The sequence below is a fragment of the Pantherophis guttatus genome, chromosome 8 (genome assembly GCF_059756535.1).
Source record: "Pantherophis guttatus breed Tessera chromosome 8, ASM5975653v1, whole genome shotgun sequence".
In the NCBI taxonomy this organism is placed as follows: domain Eukaryota; kingdom Metazoa; phylum Chordata; class Lepidosauria; order Squamata; family Colubridae; genus Pantherophis; species Pantherophis guttatus.
In genome coordinates, this window is record NC_142070.1 from 35,005,513 (window position 1) to 35,027,580 (window position 22,068).

The window sequence follows — 22,068 nt, forward strand, 5'->3', positions numbered from 1 at the left end:
AAAAAATTTAGGAAAAAATTATCTTGGAAATAATGATGGTTTTGCACTTTAGATTCAGTAACTTCATTCTAAAAACAAAATTTGATTATGGGTAAACTAATGCCATAGATCAATAAGAGTACTAGTAAGAAGTGAATATGGGATAAATATGAAATGAATGATGTTACTTCTTAAAGATCACATTACTTTCCATTAAAATCATATGAAAAATATGACATCCTTGTACTACATCTGTTATTTCATTTGACTAAAATGGTTCTTTTTTTAATATGATCTTAATAATATGCCTCCTGCCTTATTTGTAAAAGTATTTGTAAAAATATGCAAGTCTATTTACCTAGTCTAGGCAATTCTGAAATCAGTTCTTTAAACAAGTCATCAAATTTATATCACAGATCAGCTGCTAATGTGACTCAGAATTTCAGTATATAGATAGCCCTTGTTTTAGTGGTGGGTTGCCACTGAAGAACTGGTTTTACTACCGGAAGAACCGGTAGTAAAACTGGTGGGAGGCTCCGCCCACTGACCTGGACATCATCATAGGCGATCTGCAGAAGCTTCTGCACATGCACAGAAGAGCTCACAAGCGCATGGGCACAATACGAACCGGTAGTAAAGGTAAGCAGAACCCACCCCTGCCTTGTTTAACAACTTTCTCAGACAGAGACCATTTACAGTTATGATGGTGGTGAAAAAGTAACTTTCCAATCAATCCTTGTACACACAATCTTTGTAGGCCTCTAAAGCAAAGGAAAGTTAAAGTAAAGTCATAAACACTGTCAGTTTCACTTAGTAACCACTTTGCTTAATGGTGCAGTTTGCCAGTCCAATTTTGGTTGTTAAACAATGACTACAGGCATGTTCTTTTTTTCTGCATGCAAGTTTCTATTATCAAATGACAGAACTTGGTTATAAGATTTGAGTGATTCATTTGGTTTGTCGCATGATAGTTTATTGAGATAACTGTAAACATTTATATTATTAAAGCAGGTGATGAGAGAATTACCCCATTTTCACTTGTAAATGTTGCCTCCTCTGTTGCAGTAGATGTTGATGACTTTTACTATTTTAATTGAATCTAGTTTGTTTTACTAACGTATGATGGGTTACTGAGGGAGGGGTGGCTAGAGGAATTCTAGAATTCTATTAGAAATGTCATGTGAGGCACAAAAAAAAAAAAGGATCTGAACAATTCAGAGACACCCAAACATCACCAATTTCTCTTCAGACTAGGTCAAAAGGATATAGAGGATCCTTTTTTTATGAGAATATCAAAACATTTTGTCATTGCTTTTTTCTAAAATTTTATATTTCAAATTCTCAGTCTCATTTATAGCTGGTACTTACAAATATTTTTCAGATTTGACCCTCTGCAGCTTTTTAAAAATGTTGCACCTAACATGGGCTAGGATGTTATAGAATGTTTCTATTTATTCCTGACCAGAAATGCTTTGGCTAAGGAGAAACTTCCTAACAGTGAGGACAATTGGAACAGCTTGCCTTCAGAAGTTGTAGGGGCTTCATCACTGGAGGTTTTTAAGAAAAGGCTGGACAGCCACCAATCTGAAATGGTATAGGGTCTCCTACTTGAGCAGGGGGTTGGATTAGAAGACCTCCAAGGTTCCTTCTGGCTCTATTCAGATTGATTGATTTGATTGATTATCTCAATAGTTTATTTTGATTTTTTAAATCTTACTTATTATGGTTTCATTATTTGGTAATGATTTATAACAGGACTGGTTTAATAATGTAAAAAAAAAATCTTTACTTACGTCCAGTGGTGAAATTCAAATAATTTAACAACCAGTTCTCTGCCCTAATGATTTCTTCCAACAACCAGTTCACCAAACTGCTCAGAAAGTTAACAACTGGTTCTCCCGAAGTGGTGCGAACTGGCTGAATCCCACCACTGCTTACGTCCCATAGATAGGTATCTTAGACCTGAACTATTGTTTTCACTGTCCAAAATCAATAGTCAGACTTCAATTATTTAGCCCTACCGAGTCATTTAATAATTTTAACAAAGCAGATGTTTGTATTTCGTATTCAAAAATTGTATCAACCTACTTTTAATATTGCAGTGTATCTTTATTAATTAGAGTATTTCCTTGACTAAAAAAAATGCTTAGTGTACTGCAATAAAATCCTTTTTGTGATCCTTTTTGCTTTCATTATCATTTGCTGACATCCATTTGATTTCATCAGTTATTAGGAAGATAGCCCTTTATTCCTGATCTCCATTCAGAGATTATTTAAAGCTCCTGCATTCCTGATGTTGTACATCAGACTTTAATTTAAGCAAGAGACCTCCTTTCCCAATTCTCCCTCTTCACTTTCTCCTATATTCACCATCTCTTGCTCAAAAAAAAAAAAAGAAAGAAAGAAAGAAAGGGGAAATCTATTGCCCTGACACATGCTAATCAATCAGCAAAGTGATAACTTGTGATAGAACTTCAAAATCATGACATAGAAATTCTGTTTTGATACTGCAATAAACTTCCATGCATACTTGTTTTAACATGTCCAGATATAGAAAAATCTACTGTTTTTACTCATTTGAAAACTCTCATCATTTGTAATTATTCTAATGCTCTAAGGGACACTTGCTGAGGTGGGCAGCTATAGAAATTAAAACAAATCAATAAATAAATACAATAGATTATATCTGCTGAGGTTAAAGTATTTTGAGCTGCAGTATTTTCTGAGTTGAATTTAATTTAAAACATGAGCATTGCCTGGTGATTTTTATTTTTCAAGTTGCAAATTGACTCAGCTTTTTCCTAAAATGTATTTGCAACTGTTGGATGAATACCATCTGGTGTAGGGAACTTATTTTTATTTACTGCATCAATCTATTCCAAAATTTTGTCACTGACTTCTCAGATACATCCTTTAACCTGTCACAAACTTATAAAATGTATTATTCTGTCATATTGGCTACTTTCAGTTATTTAATTATGCATTTCTTAACTTACCTTTTTCAGCATTAAAAAATAATTCCAAGGAAAATGTTCAATGTATATCTCAGTGCTAATCCAAATAGCTTTTATCTGTTTTATCAATTCTTTAAATAGTTCTAAAAAGCTAGTGTAAACATTCATTTTTTCATAAGTAGCTATGCATTTTTTTAAACCTAGATATAAATTTGAGTCCATTTTATTTCTCTATTTACGGTATCTTACAAAGTTAATATTGCAATACTAAATACTAGGTATTCTGCCTATAATCTGTAGTTTTCTAAATATTTTCCATCTACCATGATGGGGTTAAAGCCATAACCAAGTACTTTCCATAGTAGGTCATTGAGAAGAAGACAAAGAAAGGTATTTGTGTTTGGTTCCATCACTGAAGCCAGAAAAAAAATCACTTTTAAAATTACCCATGTAAACATTTAGATAGTTTTCTGTGTTTTTAACTGGAAATTCTGAGACTGAAGCACAAAACAGATTTCCTAATCAGATCCAGACCTCAACCATATACAGATCATGTATATCAAACCATTATCATTATTATTACCATCACCACCATTTTAATGAAATAAATTCAGAAATTCCAAGTCTTTTGACAATTAAATGTTTATTAAGTCAAATTAAATATATTTATCCCTTCCATTTCTTCCTCCTGTTTCTTAAAAAAAGAAATAACACATCAGCTGATTGATACTTCCTCAGTTTTATCAATTAATATGGCTAGTGTGCTACATACCCAGTAGACTCTAACTTTTGGGGGGCTTTTCTTATTTAGCCTTTTTGTTTAATTCAAAATGTAAATTGTAATGTTTTCTTGATCTTTTTTTTTTTTTTTTGGTGTAATCTGACACAGGAGAATGCTAAACTTGATTATTCTATGGACATTATTAGCCATTCTGCTACAATTATCTTTTGTATAAAGTCTTGCTGTTATCCTTATAAGTGAAATAAAAATAGTTTCTTTATTTATCTCTCTGCCTGCCTGCCTATCTGTTTTCAACTTGCTCTCCACATTGTACTAAGGCACTGATTTCTTCTCTTAATAAATATATTCTAAAAAAATAGTAGCTATGGTTTAGTACTGAGTGCAAGAATCAAAACCACCTTCCACCCCACAAATAAATATGGGTTGCTATTAACTTGTAACACAGGGTTTATTTCAATTCATTAGGAAATTAAATGCTAAATTCTAATGAAAATTAAGGTTTTGCAAATTTGGATGCTAGCTTGTCATTTTTGACGCATTTTATAAACTGAATAAAACAAAGAAAGAAAATATGATAGATCCAAGTTCAGGTTGTGGATATTAACAACATGCCTCTAAAATAGAAGCTGTTGAGTGGAATATGCATGGGATGGATCTTGATGTGAACAACAAGCTGTCAACTCCATCTATATCCAAAATTTCAAATGTACATGAGATGTTCTTCATGGGAATGCATGTTTTTTTAATATGGAGTTCTTGTAAGTAGTATCTAAATCTTAACAGTGATATAAAAATTGTCCATTCTCTTAACTATTCAATCTAAAAGAAAAGCTGTATTTCAAGACTGAATCCTTAGTTTACAATGGGCTAATTTCAAGACAGAAATAAGGATGACTAAGAGAGATCAAATGAAGTACTCCAGTAACAAGTGTATTGTTTGAAATTGCTGTTATCACCTCTGCTGTCTTTCAGACTTTAATTTCCTTCAAAAATCTCCCTACTACTGCAGTAGTTGTACTATTAAATAAATGGTTTGCTGATGAATGGTGCTTTCTTCTATTTCAATGATATAGATTTTAATAATCACTGAATATATTTCTAATGAAAGGAAAAATTCTAGTCTTGCAATGTAAAAATGGGTGGATAAGCATAGTAATATATCATCTTCATTCAACATATTTTACCTAGCTCATAATGTGGAGCATATAAAGAAATAATTTTCCCAAACTAGGCAGCATCTTCTGTGTTGCCTACATAAACATTACCATATGGATGAAGATCATAAAAATTCAGAAAACATCAAAATAGAAAATTCAAATTCACTGAAGTATGATCAAGGAAACCAAAAAAAAAATAGTGGAGTAGAAGGGAAGTGTAACTTTCTGTAAGATGTCCTCTAAACACTGTTCCACGGTACAAACATTATGATGCTGAACAAATTTCAATGAAGAGGCACCACAAACTGCTACATAATGTGCAGAAATGATGATGTTGCTAATTGTTTACTTAAGACTCTGTATAGTAAGGCAAAACTTCTAAAAAACAAGCTAGGCATTTTTCTTTTTCAAAAATTAATTCATCTTCAATGGTGTCCTAGAAGTAGAAAGCTTAAAATGCCACAGCTGCTTTTTTTAAAAAAAAAAAAAAAATCAATGCTATATGGAGAGTAATTGACGAGAGTGAAGAATTTCAGAAGAATGGGGGTTTTTTTCCCCTCCCATTGTCTTTATCTACTCCTAGCAAGCATATTGGAAATGATGTTTTACTCCTACAAAAGGAACACTTTCAAGCATCCTTTTTGGACAGTACTTACTCAAATATGGTGGTTTGTAAGGCGCTCGTGTATTAGACAGCAGTCCATCCAGTTCCTTCCTCTCCAGGGTGCTGTGAAGGGCCTTCTCTTTGCCAAAGGTGGAGAAAGATCTCTCTGCCCCTGGCTGGGCTTCTGGTGTTTCAAACACTTCGGTGTCTGGAACAGAGTCCATTCCAGGTACATGAAGATTGCTGCGGTAATCCGCAGCCTGCCGTCCATCAGAAGGGACAAAAGAGGGCATCCAACACCGATCTGAGTGACCCAGTGCTTTACATTCCTCTGTGCAATTAGAGAAGAGATCCATGCCTATAAGCAGGAAAGAGAAAAACTGCAGATATAACCTTTAGTGTCATCACCTGCTGAAGGCATGGTGATAAAAAAGATACTTTCTATTCTATTATCATCTTACCAGTAAAGAATTTGATTATTAAGTCTTCAAAGAAGCTTCATTATACAAAAAAAAAAAAAAAAAGAAAGAAAGAAAGAAAGAAAGAAAGAAAGAAAGAAAGAAAGAAAGAAAGAAAGAAAGAAGATAAGAAGTGCAAGAATGTTCCACAACTGGCCAAATAATCATAAGATGACAACCGGGATCACTGTTATGAAAAAAATTCTTGTCAGCTGTTTTGTCAAACCATCTAGGCACAAGTCCCACTTTCCGAAGGTAAAGTTGTCAGCTTAATGACCATTAATAGACTACATAAGCTAATGTATATGCAAAGGTGTGACATATAAAAAATACTGATGGTAGGGGAAAATATGTTGAGAATGTTCCTGAAAATTTCAACAAATTAGGCTACTGTTTTTTTTTTTAAGAATACGCTCCTCAGACTTTCTTCCACTTAATTCCACTAGAATCCTAAGTCACATTAAAAGCCTATAAAAAGAAAGTGCTAAAATTCACAGCAAGTCTAATATGACATAGATCCAGCTTGTATGACAAATGTGTGAATGCTTACTCTATACCAATATGAATCCCTGCCAACAGAAAACAGTATACTTATAAATCCTTTTAAATGCATTCATTTCTCAAATGATAGGCAAGCTTTTCTCTCTGTGTCTTATGATGGGTATTTCTTTTTTCATATGAAACTGAGTCACATTTCTTAAAGAAATAGCAATGTACTTAAATGAAATAGTCAATGGGACTATTAATTGTGATAATATTAATATGTGTCTAATAAAAGTTAAAGAAGTAAAAAGTTATTTTTTACAGTGTTGCTCAGGAAAGAAGTGAAGAGCTGTTTATGCCTGTACAACAAACGAAGATACTCTTGCTGATTTGGTTCAACAATGATCAAATTATAATCATTTTCATATACATACATGTCACCCATTCCCTACACAATTTAATTCATTAACATAATAATGCTGAATGTTAAACATTATTTGGTCAAAACATCATCGTGTGATACATAACCAATTTCCAGAATTATTGGATTCACTGGAAGTGCATCATTGAAGAATTCTAAATCTGCTGATAAGCTTGTAGACCGCACAAAGTAGGAATTATTTTCTATAACAAATATACCTCTTCTGTGTCAGTCCCCAAGAATGACATTTGGAGCCTAAAGATTATATTTTCCAATTCAGGAATGCCTGCTATTAGACAATAATACATCAACATGAATACACAAACCATATGATCAAAAGTATCTAACCCCCTAAAGATTAGAAGTAAAGATAGGTTAGTATTCTCTTCTACGAATTTTCAGTTTAAAAATCCCACAAAGGTATCAGTAAATTTTTAGGAAGGAAGGAAGGAAGGAAGGAAGGAAGGAAGGAAGGAAGGAAGGAAGGAAGGAAGGAAGGAAGGAGTATTTGACTTAATTAAAACTTTATAATAGAAATATTTTAAATTCGGGGGGGAGAATTTGGCTTTGTCTGAAATCTTCTACAGATAATTGCAATCACAAAAGTTTGGAAATAAATAATTAATGAGTGAACCTTAAGGAATGTACATGTAAACGTCACTTGGAAATAAAATTTTAGAGGAGCAATATGCATACACAATACAAAACAAATTATATACATGCACATTAACGTATTACTGTATATACATGCACATAAACACATACAGAGTGTCCTCAATTTATAACCACAACGAGCACTGAAATTTCTGCCATAAGTCAATGTGAGTTATCATGTGATCAGATGTGATGTTACCATTTTAATGAAGTCATTAAGTGAATCACATGGTTAAGTGAACAATTGTGGTCATTAAGCAAAATTAGTTTTCTAAATTGTCTTTGTTTCTCCGAAGACATTTGGGAAGGTTGTAAATTATGAACACATGACTATAAGATACTGCAATTGTCAGAGAAACAAGCCAGTTGTCAGGCACTGGGATTGTGAACACATGACCACTTGGTGATATAATAGTCATAACTTTGAACATAGGTAAATAAGTCAATTTTTCCAAGACTGTCATAATTTTGTAAAATTATTAAACTATTGATTCTAAATTGAGGACTACCTATCTATTATAATGTAATATAAATGCTTGCAAAATAAATGGCTAGTTTACTTACTACTGGTAAAATAGTAGATACAAATATTAACCAAAAAATTTAAGTTTTTTTTCATGAAATGCCTATTTATATTGAATACAGTTCATTAATCCAGCTTTGTTCTACCTTCTGCCCTCCAGATGTGATGGGACCCCAATTCCAAATCTTTTGGAGGACAGATCAAGATTGTACTGCTTAGTTTTCCAGATGGGATCATAATAAAATCAGATGAGAATCAGAATGAAATTATCATTGTTAATACCAACTAAAGTGATTTGAACTTATTAAATTATATATTTAAGTATATGATGAAATATATTAATTTCCACAATCAAGGCCTTCAAATGAGGAATTATGAGGCATTCGCACAATTGTTAGTCAACATAGCTACTTGTTAGAAAATATTAATGCATCTAGAAGCTATTTGGCTGGAGAAGGATACAATATCTAAAAATGTACCCTTACTAATAAGGCCAGTTGACTCACTGATACAATTATTCACAAACTTAACACTGCACTAAGTAAATGTTAAAAATATACATTTTGAATAAACATTTAATAATATTTAACAAAAGCTCTTATCCAGTCTCGTAGACTGTAGCTATCAGACCCTTTTTCTTTACAGTCCAAAAAATGTAAGCCAAAACTCTGGTTTTAAAATTATATTCATGTATGTAAACAGAAACATGTTTGTAAGTAAACACACAGACACCTATACCTAATAGGTAATCTCAATATAGAAATTAAAAGCTTGTTACAGCGTTTCTAGCAGGTGATTCTTCACAGTGTCAAGATATTCTAAAATTCTAAAGACAGGGTGTTATCAGAAGCACAGGTGCAGACTCAGTAAACTGAAAATACCAGTGGCTTACTGCTGGATGATTTATTTGGTTCTTTTTTCCCCTTTCAAACTTGACCATCAATAAAAACTAGATTTAGGGTACAATTCTACACACTTTATGCTTACTGTAGAAGCTAGATCCAATGAACTCAGTGTATGAGCAGTGATTAAAGATACGAGTACCAAGAAGCATATATAGAAAGAAGCTATCATTTTCTGTTTTTTACCTCTTCATTTTTTATGAAAAGGGCTGATATATATATTTTTAATATAAAAACAAAGAAGTGTTTCTAATCACCAAGTGGAAAATGTATTTATTTAAGTTTGTATAGTAGCACACAAAGATGTACATATGGTTTGATGTGTAAGAAGCATGTTTTGGGGACGACAACAATGGTGTGTTAGGCTTGATTTCAAGTACTATTTCTTTAAATTTATGGTCTGCTTCTTCCCAAAGGATAGAAATGAACTTATATAATAACAAAATATATATCCATCCAGCCAAGCTATTTGTTACAGATGGTAAAATATTGTTAAATATTTTGTAGGGACAAACAAATACTAACTGATGTTCAATAACATTTGTATCACTGACTTCCAACAAAAATTAGTGCTTTTCACTATTTGACAAACCTCCTGGTTAGAACAGATTTCTGGCATCAAGAAATGTGGCAACAACTATTCATTTCATAGTCTTTTATAAATCAAAAATCCCAACATTATATTTAAAGAAAATGTTCCAGCCATTCAAATGCTTCCATTCTCTCCCGTAATCATTTCAAACACTCAAATAGTCTCTCAATGAATACATTTGTTATTTCAGCCAATTTACAGAAAAGAAATGGAGTCTACAAATAACCTCTGAAAAGTATAAATGGTTCTCTTTTTTAATTAGCATTTTATAAGTACATGTGAGTTATAGATTTTCAACACTTATAGCAAAAGAATTCTAATAACACAGTGTATGCTTTATGTTCATTACTCTTCTTGAGTCAACTGAAGTAAAAACGATTCCAATAACTTGCAAACAATACCTTTCTCCAAAAGGCAAATATGGGAATTGGTAAAACCATATGGAACATTGGTGCAGAGATCTTGCTAAGTTCATTGAGATCGACTTAGCAAGCACAAAAAAAAAAAAAAAAAAAAAAAAACCCTCCAGAGATATTAAGTCATCTCCAATCTATATATATAAAAGCCAAATGCCACTCACTCATCACGAAATCTCCAGAACTGTAAAGCCTACAAACTTAAAATTTGGCACGTATCAGTGGTGAAATCCAATTTTTTTTATTGCCGTTTCTGTGGACGTGGCTTGCTGGGTGTGGTGTGGTTGGTGGGCACGGCTTGGTGGGTGTGGCAGGGGAAGGATACTGCAAAATCTCCATTCCTACCCCACTTCAGAGGAAGGATACTGCAAAATCCCCATTCCCTCCCCACTCCTGGGGGAAGGATATTGCAAAATCTCCATTCCCACCCCACTCTGGGGCCAGCCAGAGGTGGTATTTGCCAGTTCTCTGAACTACTCAAAATTTCCGTTACCAGTTCTCCAGAATCTGTCAGAACCTGCTGGATTTCACCCCTGGCAGGTATGTTCCTCTTGGCTTCTAGGTGCTCGCTAAGAAAGGATTTTCCAAAATGACCATCAGATTATTAGTATTTCATATACAGTATTATATCCACACGCTCTGCTGCTAAGGAATTAGATATTCTACTCCCCCTCCCTACTCTGTCCCAACTGCCAGTTGCCTTATATTAACACACTCTGCTGCTACCCCTACGCTAAACTGGGCATGGGCGTGGCCAGTGCATGACTCATCTGGCCTGCGGGCTGGGACATTCCCCTCCCCCTCCCCCTCTGTTCCAACTGCCAGTTGCCTTATATTAATACGCTCTGATGCTACAGCATTACACATTCTACATTACGTTTCAGGCTTTAAGTGTCCATTTATCACGTCCAATCACATAGTTTTGTAGCGAAGCACCGGCATCCAGCTAGTATATTATATGAACTAATGATCCAACTATAAGTAATTGGTTTGCCAGGTTACATCTACTTTCTACAGGATGTTACATTTTCAATAGCAATAGTGTTTTCCACTTCTTTAATTTGAAGGCTGGTCATTTAAACCTTCCTTTGAATGATCTACATCTGTGAGTCTTCTATTCTCCCTTGTCTGACCATGCAATTGCAAAACATCAATCCCACAGCAGAATCCAGGCCATTTTGGATTAACAACCAAAAATGGGAAAAATTTCAAAGATGCTCACTGTCAAAGAACTACCAAAAGCTGTTTTAGCACAACCCTATATAATTTCGCACAAAGCAACTGAAATATCAGAATCATCTTTAAATAGAACTGAAATAAAAGTCAGCATGGATTGGATAAGGAAAATAGCAATTTCTGTCACCTTTGTCTTATATTCTTTTTTCTCCCACCCAGAATTTGGAAAGTATTTCTTCAAGATTCTATAACTAAAAACCTCTGATTCATTTTGCAGATGGCAAGAAATGTTTCTCAACTCTCTTAACAAAATCTATCCTCTAAAATTGTATATATTCAAACTATTTAGTAGGAATTTTTTGATACACACTAGGAACAAAAAAGGCCCAACAAAGTACTCTATTACATGCCAGACAATGTTGCATTTTAAGTGATGTTCCACTGACACACAATAAACAAGTCATTAGTACTATCTATAATCCAATCCTGTAAATCTTTGATTTTTGTACTATAAGTGAAGACTTAAAAAGATCCACACTCTATTAGAAATCAAATTTCAAATCAGCATTACTTTTAGCATAAATACCTGAAAGAATGAAATGTTTTGTTTCAAGTCTAGCTCACAAGAGAGATGGGTGTCTCCACTATATAACATTAAAAAAACCCACAGAAACAGATACTTAAAACCTATGTTAAAACTGTCAGAATATTATTTCTTTTTTTATCCTGCCTTTATTATTTTTAGAAATACCAGTAAGTCAAGACAGAGAACATACACAATATATCTTCCTCCTCCTATTTTCCCCATAACAACAATCCTGTGAGTGAGTTGGGTTCAGAGAGGGTGACTGGCCTTAATTTTCATGTTAAGTTGGGTAGGACTAGAACTCACAGTCTCCCAGTTTCTTGCCTGCTGTCCAAACCAGCAGACCAAACTGGCTCTTAATAATACAAGGTATAACACAAGGTAACATACTGCCCATGGATAATGTACACAAATAAATTTAGATAATTCATCTCCAGTAGTGTATTTCACATTCAGAAACCATTCTGCTAAAAAAAAAAAAAATACAGAGGGCTTTCTATCATCATTTATCATCTACTGTTCTCCTTGGATTTTAAATTCATTTTTACTATGAAGCCATGGTCTTTTTTCACAAAGCTTTGGTTTGATATATTCTAGATAATCCCCTTTCTAACCTGCAAATGTTGTTTGCATTATTTTGTTACAGGCAAGATTTATTTTTTAAAATGTAATATATTATCCAAAAATACTTTTTCGGAAAAAATGAATATTAATAATTTGTTTTAACTGAGCTATTATTCATATGAAGGGATTTTTCACAATGCTTTATTGAATTATAGCAGAGAATGTGACATACAGTTTAGATCACAGAGTTTTCTAGCTTTACAAAAATAAGTCCTCCATTTTTAGAAGTACCAGTGCTAGTCCACTTCTGAGCTTGTTTATAAACACCAAGAGTCAGTTTATCTTCAATGTGCCTTTCTAAATGTATCAGACTTAAAATGAAGTGATATAGATAGTTATCTGACTACTAAAGAAAGAAGCTTTTCAATGGGGACACTGTGATTATAGAATTCATGTCTCAGACATGCTTGTGTTGATATTTTCATTGTGATCTTTTCCATTTCTAGCTGAAAATGTTTTATTATTCCAGGCTTTTTAGATGGGATTTTTTAAAACACATTTAGCTATTTTCAAAATACTCCACTTCTAGTGGCTTATTTTATTGCTATTGGCTAGTCACTCTCTCACAGCCCAACCTGAATCAGGGGTTGCTGTGGGGAAAATAGGAGGCCAGAGCATTATGTCTACTGACTTGGGTTGTACAAAATAAATGGTGGGACGTAAAGCTAAGAATAAACAGACTCTATGGCTGTTATAACCTGATTTAACCTCTTTTTCTGTACATTGAGCTGGGATGGTGAATGAGGCCACTCTGTGATGTGTACACTTGTTTTTTTTTATTGCAAGCCTCTATTATGTGTTAATTATGCATTATGTTTTTCGTTTTGTTAGATTATTTTTATTAGTTTGGGTTTTTTTAAATTCTTTCAATGTTTTTGTCTTTTGACACCACACAGAATCACAGATTGTGAGAGGGTGGCTTTGTAAATCTTTTAAATAAATGCTAGTCTAACATTATTTTAATGCTTGTATGAATTTTAGCTTTTTAACTTTATTTCCACCATACAAAGTGTCACACTGCGAAGTGATATATAAATATAACATATGACTAGTTAGGAGATGTCTTTCAACAAAGCCATCTGTACCTGTTGTCCTTACCGCAGAGTCCAAGCCATGACACATGAATCAACAATAGACAATTTGGTCTTGCATGACCAGATAGGAAGGAAAGAAGAAGCTGAAGATTTTTTTCTTTAAAAAAGGAGGAACACTAAAGTAAAGTCTATTCAACTTCCATTATAGCATAACATGAGACCTAATGGGTAATCACAATCTCTTCAGAAAATGTTAGCTCTTGAATACGTGCTAAATAATTAGTTGTGGAATTTGCTTTTGCTTTTTTTAAAGAAAAGAATTTACAAAAGAGTATCAGTGTAATGCTGTTATAGAGCAATAAGAATGAGAAGCAAATGGAAGACATAAACCCAAATCATAAAAAGAAATGAAAGATGACAATAAGAGAAGCAATGGGCCAAAAGAAGTGGTAAGGTCCAAATAAATACATACAAAATTCCTGGCAAGTTTTGGGGTTTCCCAATAGTTAAATCAAGCAAGATGTAAACATTTTGAAAACTTTAGTATTCATTATCATATTTATCTAATGCTAGTGAAGAAAATTTATTTTGATTGATAAAATGGAAATAGGTTTAAAATCATTTTGTGTATTTGGTGTCTTTATCTCTAATATAATTAGACTATTGATAAAGTTGGCAACTAAAATATTTAGCTAAATTAGCTTCTTAACTTATTACTTTCTGCCTGAACCAACATTGTTTAATTATTATTCATATTATATTTATGTATTAGCATATAAACACAATGTTCTTTAACATTCTCTAAACTAGGTAGAAAAAAGAACTGTACATTTATTAGATACTCTAACCTGATAGCCCCAGCATCAATACTTACTGTATCTATGCAATGCAAAAAAACCCAACCCTAAATGCAAAATGATTGCGTAATTTTGCAAACTACGTACTGGGAATTATTAAACTAAAGTAAAAATTCATATCAAACTATCAATTCTGATTAAAAAACAATTGCTGAATGCAATCTATTTCTCTTGAATCTAAAGTTCACAGATCAAACTACAAACCAAATATGCAGAAAGTCATGAATCTGAAGTCAGTCAATTTAAATTAGATTAGATGAAAACATTTCAATTTACTAGTAAAGTATATAATAGCTAGATTATAGAAAGAGTTTAGTTTCAAAGCAACCTTTCATACAATCTAATTCCAGGTAAATCATCTAAAAGAAGAACAGGGAAGTTACAGTATGTGTAGCAACATTAGTGGATTTTTTAAAAAATGCTTTTTGTTTGGTGTGCATCCCAAATGATTTCATCTATTCATTCTGCTTTCCCATTCTAGGTCCTTGCAAAGATGTTTATTCTCTTCTCTCACACTTTGTTACCATGGTTCATTATATTGAGGGATAAACTGGCTGAAGATGAAATATTCATGAACATGAGTGCTGCAATAAAATTTATTTATTTATTTGAATTTATGAGCTGCCCAACTCCAATTTGTTTCTTTCTTTTAAAAGACAATAAGAGAACAACTGGGGAATAGAACAAATAAAGCTCTTGTTAAAAATAAAATCTTCAAATATTAATTGTTGCCTTAGAGATGATGCCAGAAAATTGGGAGAAGATTGGGGAAAACCAAACATTTAGAAAAGAATAATTTGCAAAAAATAAGAAGAAGCTATTTATGTTCTAATGTACACTTTGGCAAGAGTTGATTTGTTATAAGGTTTCCAGACACAAAATAGATGCTGTGTTCACTAGGCACGAAGCCCTCCAAGACGCAGGGAGCTTAGAGGCTCTTGGCTTTTCTCAAGTCTCATTAGGTCTGCATATTAATGACCTGCAGCAATATAAAGCAGTCCTTGAATGGAATCCCAGGCTCCCCCTCCCCCAGGTGCCTAAACTTCTCATAGTCAAAGGAACAGCATAGAACTTTTTTTTAAAAAAAGGCTGGAATTCCTTCCTCCTCCATCAACACAAGTGTCAATGTTTCTATGTTTCTGGGCAGTTGGGGGTTTGCTCAGTCCAGCACCTTAGAAGATGTTTTAGGGAAGAGACAGACAGAAAGAAAGGGAGAGAGGGAGGGAATAAACACACATCAACCTGGAAGGCATTTTTGTAGCAGCAACTCTCTGGAGTTTTAATCAAACTAGAAAAGGCAGAGATTTATTACTACTAAGCCTAGATTCCAGGAACTCGGTTGATTACAATCTAGTGACAAGTGCCTCTAACACCTGCTAAACTGCAGGGATGCTGTGCAGTGAAGCAAATGCTGAAAGAGTCAGCATTCCTCTTAAGTATACAGATGCAAAGTGAGAATACTGTCAGATTTACCAAGGGACTGAGAGTCAAATTCTCTTCAAAGCAAACACTGCAATACTTAATTGCAATGAAAAACACTGAATTTGAAAAACACTGCATTTCCGAGAATTTTTAGTTTCCAACTGAAGATAAACGACTGCTCTCCATGATTGATAGATATTACAGTCTGCTCTGTCACACACTTGCAATCCTTGTTCAGTTCTCTGTGGACCCATCACTTGGGCATAACTCTGAATATACTAAGTTCTGAACTGATCTGAGAATTGCTACTGAAAACCAGTTTGAAAATATCCCATTAGCTTTTCAGGATTTAATGGGATTTAAGAATCCCATCAAAATATATCAGTATTTTTGCATCCTCATATACAAAGCACGATTAATGTTTCAAAATAATCTACCTTACAAAAGACAGCCAGCATTTAAAAAAAAAAATCTTCCTATAAGTGTATTACAACTGAAAAATCTATTTGTTACATCCAGTCAGACGTACATTAGCACAAAATTATAAACACTCTGCATCAAATTACTTATGGCCCATTATTAATTTACCTATCTATAATTGCTCCTGATGGTCCTATTAAAAGATCAAATATTTAGAGTTTTCTACCCCCCCCATCAAACTTACCAGTGGATTGACCTCGATTAGTGGCGTCATGATCGCTGTCTCCTTGTTCACTGTCTCCATGACCACTGTCCTTAGAGCTTACTATGTCTGCTTCCTGGAATGCAGAACTAGAAATATATATAAAAAGAGGGAATTTAATGTTTGAATCACCAAGAAAAGAGAAATTCATAAAATATTCTTCTGCCATCATATGGCGACAAGTGGTGCTGCACTCAGCTACTTGGTCTTTGCTACACTGTTCCAACTAAGCAGCACTCTCCATCAAAAGCAAAACTTATATTTTCAGGGACAGTAACCAAATGTTTAGAGTGCTTGTTATTTCCACCATGTGTATTTGGTGTCATTATGCTAAACAATTTTATTAAATAGTCAAGGATCTAAATCTGGACAGATAGTGTCCTACAATATTATCTGTTGAGTTTTTAAAGCGTAATTCAAATCAGTATAACATTTCTCTCTTTTTTTCCCAAGAAATTTCAATGTGATTCACCAAATGCCACAGTTCAGAGAGGTTCATTCGTTGCACATATATGGTGCCACCTGAATACATTTTTTAAATATTGCTCAGCTACTATAATTTACTTTAATACCTTCTATAAGTACATATCTGTATGTTCCTTCACCTTTGAGAAATACATGTCAGGTTGTGCATAATTCTGACCCTAATTTAAGAAATCAGAAATGTGGTGCTCCTACCTGTTTACACGCCGAGGTCTGTCAACTAGATAACTGAGCTCTGTACGTTGATGTTTTGTCTAAAAAAATAATTAGGAAATAAACAAATAAATAAATAATGATTTTTTTTTTAGAGAACCTGTGCATTTTTAGTCATAATAGCACACATATATGCATATATACTTGCTTTTAATCAATTAAATAACCAATACTTCTGGTATATCTCATCTGCTTTTTGCCATTCTCTTAATTTGCATTAGAAAGGGTTATGCATTTATCTCTAAAAACAATTAATAGCAACAACTCATCTAATGTAAAACCCACAACCCAAACTAGCCAACAACATGTACTGTGGATGGGGAAAAAAGTCAAGTAACAGTTAATTAAACACCACTTCAAGGCAAACTATGATGGAAAAAATGACATGTTTAAAAAATAATGTATAGCCACCATTCTTGATAGTAGGCTTTACTTATGAGTAAGTATATTTAGAACTGCACTGGAAATAGGTTTTACATTTTCCCAGCAATATGTATAGAGAAAATATAGCAAAGTTATTTTGAATCATATAACAGTCTAAACCCAGATTATAGGATAGACAAATATTATTTACACATCAGCTTAATACCAAAGTTCCATAAGTATTAACAGATGCTTTCAGATGCATTTTCTCAAGGTGCCTCTTTTGATGGGGGAAAAACATATAGAATAATAATCTTATGTAGCGATAATTAGTGGATCTTTAACTATGAAATTATTTTAATTCTCTGCTTGCTAGTTAGATGTTTATATTTCATAAGCAAATGTCTGCATATCCTCAATCACAAATAAAAGCATTTTTGAAGGGTTTTTTGTTGTTGTTGATTTCCCTGTAGGAATTATCTCCAGATTGGAAAAAGCAATGAAAATAGCCATAGAATTAATTCTGACTAACCATTCTACACAAAAGAATAGTAAATACTGCTCAAGGTATGTTAGTTTGATTCTGAAAATGGAACAAGCAAACTAAAATGCTCACAGTATGGCCTTCCTTAAACTGTAACAATATTTAAGTTGTTCATTGACACTTCTGCATCTTGAAAGAAAGTGGCTGAAAAGTGACAAAGGTGATGCAGAAGAAAGCTGCACTGCACTGCAGATTGACTTATGTACACAACAATGTTTTCCAGACAAGAGCTTGTATTGTTGATGAGTTGACATAAATCAGGTACATATTCATCTGCAACTACTTGTCATAATTGTAACGATAGTGGAAAATCTATTAAGGGATGTTGAATAAGCTCCTAATAACAATTAGTAGTGAGAAACGTCAAAGTACAGAATTGTAAGCATTTGTGGAAAGAAAACCATCAGAAAAAAAAAATATGTGTCAAGTTTATACTAACTCCAGAATTGACAGCTATCAGTATTAATGCTACTACTTAAGGCTACCATATTTTAACTGGAAATATTCTGGACAACCATAAAGTGGCTACAAAGAATTTTTGTTTTCTTTCCTCTCTCTCTCTCTCTCTCTCTCTCTCTCTCTCTCTCTTCCTTGCCCTTTACTGATTGTGCAAGTGTTGTGTTTATCAATCATAAAAATGTAGGGATGTTTGTCAATTGTCACAATATTGCAATTATTATTGTAATACTGCATTACAATAATAATTGTAATATTGCAATATTAATGACCCATCACATAGGTTGCATGAGAGGAAGTTTCCCCCAATGCAACAGGCAGCCCAAGCCAAAAGATGTAGACTAGTCCAGTTAGGATGCAATGAGGTAGACCTTGCAGGCATTCCTTTTCAGTAACACTGAGGTTATATTAGGACATTAATTAACCTTAACTGGTGACATTTAGAGGGAAATTGGGGAGAACAGTGCAATGTACTTGGCAGCCAGCGGATGTTCCTGAGAGGTGGAGAGGCTAGCGTCTTACCTCACTAGACAATATACTGCCATTCGAGATGATGTCGGGCTGCTGGTCGGTGTATCCCGTGACGATGGCCCCGCAAGGGTTGTGCTCCGCCTCTGTGCTGCGGGAAGGACTACAAGGCTTGAGGAACATCAGATCGGTCTTGGCCGACTCGGGGGTGAGGCAAACCTGATAGCAATAGTTCTGGTTGTGGTGGTGGGAACTGAAGCTTGCCGACTCCTCTACGGGCACCTGGACTGGGTTGCTGGGTACATTAGAGCTCTGGACCAGCATGATATCCGATTTGCTGAGCTTCTTCTTACGGGCTCGCGCCTGGCGGCTGCAGCAAGAACAGCAGCAACAACAGCTCAGGCAACAGTCGCTGGCCAAACACGTGTAGATGTTGAGCTTCTTCTCCTTCTGGCAGCGGACGGCCAGCACGATCATAGCCAGCAGGAAGATGAAAGAGACCGAGCCCAAGGCGATAATGAGGATCAGAGTCAGGTCCAGCGAGGTGTCGGCGCTGCTGGCCCCGCCCGAGCGGCTGGGCCGATGCTCTCCACCGGGACCTCCTGCGCCCCCAGGGACTAGCCCCCCAGCACCCCCTCCTCCCCCGGCCCCGCCTGCGCCCGCCCCCTGGCGCTCCACCGCGCTGTCCACCAAGACCACGTGGAGGGCGGCGGTGGAAGAGAGCGGGGGCTGCCCGTGGTCGCGGACCTCGATGACCAGCTCGTAGGGCCGCTGGGGGTCTCGCTTGGCGGGCACTTTGCGCGCCGTGCGCAACTCGCCGGTGCGCCAGTCCATGCGGAAGAGGCTGGCCTCGTTGCCCCGGGCGATGCTGTAAGTCAGACGCGCGTTTTCGCCGTCGTCCGCATCCACCGCCGCCACGCGGGAGACCAAGTAGCCCGGTTCGGCGCCTCGGGGCAGGACCTCGCGCGCCGGCGTGCCGTTGCGGCCCGGCAACGGGCTGACGATAGCCGGCGCGTTGTCGTTCTGGTCCACGACCACAATGTTGACGGTGGCGTTGCCGGCTAGCGCTTCCTCGCCGTTGGGTTCCTCGCCCCCTCCGGCCGCGTCGCGGGCTTCGACTTGGAAGCTGAACTCCTTGAGCTGCTCGTAATCGAAAGAGCGCAGCGCGTAGAGGAAGCCGTTCTCGGAGTTGATGGAGACGTAGGTGAAGACCGACATGCCCTGGATCTGGCTCTCCAAGATGGAGTAGGCTAACTGCGCGTTGGCGCCCTGGTCCCGGTCCGCGGCGCTGACGGCATAAATGTAGGCTCCGGGCACGTTGTTTTCGCTCACGTACACCTGGTAAACGGGTTGCGAGAAGCGGGGCGCGTTGTCGTTCACATCGCTGACTCGCACCTGGATGGACTTACTGGTGGTCAGCGCCGGTTCACCCATGTCCCGCGCCACCACGGTTAAAGTGTAGGCGTCGCCGCCGGGCTGCTCTCGGTCTAGGGGCCCCTCGGTGACAATGGTGTAGTAGTTCTTGAAGGAGCTCTTCAGGCGGAAAGGCGCGTCGCCTTGCAGCAGCTCGCATTGCACTTGCCCGTTCTCCTCGGAGTCTCGATCCGAGACGCTGAAGAGAGCCACCACCGTGCCTGGAGCTGCCGCCTCGCTCACCGCTTCTTTGACGGTGGAGAAGCTGATCTCGGGAGCGTTGTCGTTCGCGTCCAGCACCCGCACCAACACCTTACAGTGAGCAGGCACGGCGTTGGGCCCCAGATCCTTGGCTTGGACGTACACCTGATACACGCTACTCTCCTCGTAGTCCAGTTCGCCGTTGACTTCCAAGCGGCCGGTCCGTGGGGAGATGCCGAAAAGCTCCCGCGCCCGGGCAGAGATGTGACTGCTGAACGAATAGATGATCTCGCCATTCTGGCCTTCGTCCGGATCGCTGGCATTGAGCTGTAGCACCAGGGTGCCGGGCGGCGAGTTCTCCGGCAGGGAGACAGTATAGACGGGCTGTTCAAAAGCGGGCACATTATCGTTGGAATCCAGTACTCGAATAGTGAGCAGGGCAGTGCCGGTCCGCTGCTGGGGCTGCCCACCATCCACAGCCGTGAGCACGTAGCGGTGCACCGCCTGCTGCTCTCGGTCCAAGGGCTTGGACAGTACTAGTTCGGCGAAGCGGTTGCCATCGGGTTGCGTCTGGACGTCCAGGGAGAAGTAGCTGTTGGGGGTGATCTCATAGGTTCGCAGCGAGTTAGTCCCCACGTCTGGATCGAAGGCGCTTTCTAAGGGGAAACGGGTGCCCGGCGTGGCGCTCTCCGATATCTCGACGGTCAGGTCGGGCTCCGGGAAAGCAGGCGGGTTATCGTTGATGTCCAGCACTTCGATTTCGACACGAAACAGCTCTAGCGGATTTTCCAAAAAAACCTCTAGGTGCAACTGGCAGGACGGACTTTGCTTGCAGATTTGCTCCCGGTCGATCTTTTCACTCACATATAGCACCCCGGTTTCCAGATTGAGATCCAGATAAGGGCTTCGCGAATTAGGCACCGTCTGGAAGCGGCGAGCGGAAAGTTTTGTAATGTCCAAGCCCAGATCTTCGGCAATATTTCCCACGAAAGTGCCATGTTCCTGTTCTTCCTGCACCGTGTAGTGAAGCTGCGAAAGGGCTCCCTCCACCATCCAGTTTAAGGCAAAGAAGAATAGCACCACCATCTCCAAAAGGGGAAAGAGATCCCCCTCCCCGACGCCAACACTTCCTCCTTCTTCCCCCCCAAAAAATAAAAAAAATCCCCCTCCTCCTTCGAGAAATACCGTGTTTAACGGGCCGGAGAGGAAAAGCAAAAGACTTGAGGCGAGCTTCAAAGACGATTTATGCTCATTCCTTTCCCTTCATTTTCTCTTGTCTTCCCCATCACCGTCTCCCTTCACACGAAACTGAAAAAAAAAAGGGAAGGGGGACGACGACGACGGAGGGCTGGGAAATCATGCAAGATAGGCACAGGAGGCTGCCAGGCAGAGCTCCCACCACATCAGTGATCTTCGTAAGAAATGGCAATAGGTAAGATGGCTATATAGACAGAAGAGCCCGTGTTAATTTATTCCCAGTGTCCAGGCACTGCACCGCAGCAGCCGGAGAGGCGGTGGAGGCAGCAGCAGCAGCAGCAAATCCGAGGGAACTGGTATATTTCAAGATTATCCTCGGGTTGGCTTCCTTGTAGGAGCAGGAGGGGGGAAAGCCGATGGACATGCCCCTTTCGGTTGAAGAAAAATAAATTTGACCCAAGAAA

The 22,068-nt window shown here is 37.3% G+C and overlaps 1 protein-coding gene across 6 annotated transcripts in view; it reads right to left on the minus strand.

Annotated features, from left to right (window-relative positions):
• PCDH10 (protocadherin 10) overlaps positions 1-21,531 on the minus strand; it is a 53,958-nt gene extending 32,427 nt beyond the window's left edge. For 4 of the 6 annotated variants that reach the window (XR_015729086.1, XM_034401394.3, XM_034401392.3 and 1 more), the window contains exons 1-4: positions 18,848-21,531; positions 16,945-17,003; positions 16,249-16,355; positions 5,489-5,794 (exon numbers count right to left, since the gene is read on the minus strand). Coding sequence is in view for 5 of the 6 variants with exons in the window: in XM_034401394.3 (XP_034257285.1) it covers positions 5,489-5,794; positions 16,249-16,355; positions 16,945-17,003; positions 18,848-21,493 (3,118 nt within the window). In the remaining variant the exon portion in view is untranslated. Of the gene's footprint in view, positions 1-3,559; positions 5,795-16,248; positions 16,356-16,944; positions 17,004-18,847 lie in introns of those variants that run through there. The other 2 variants (XM_034401391.3, XM_034401390.3) reach the window with 2 other exon arrangements.
• Positions 21,532-22,068: the final 537 nt, after the last annotated feature.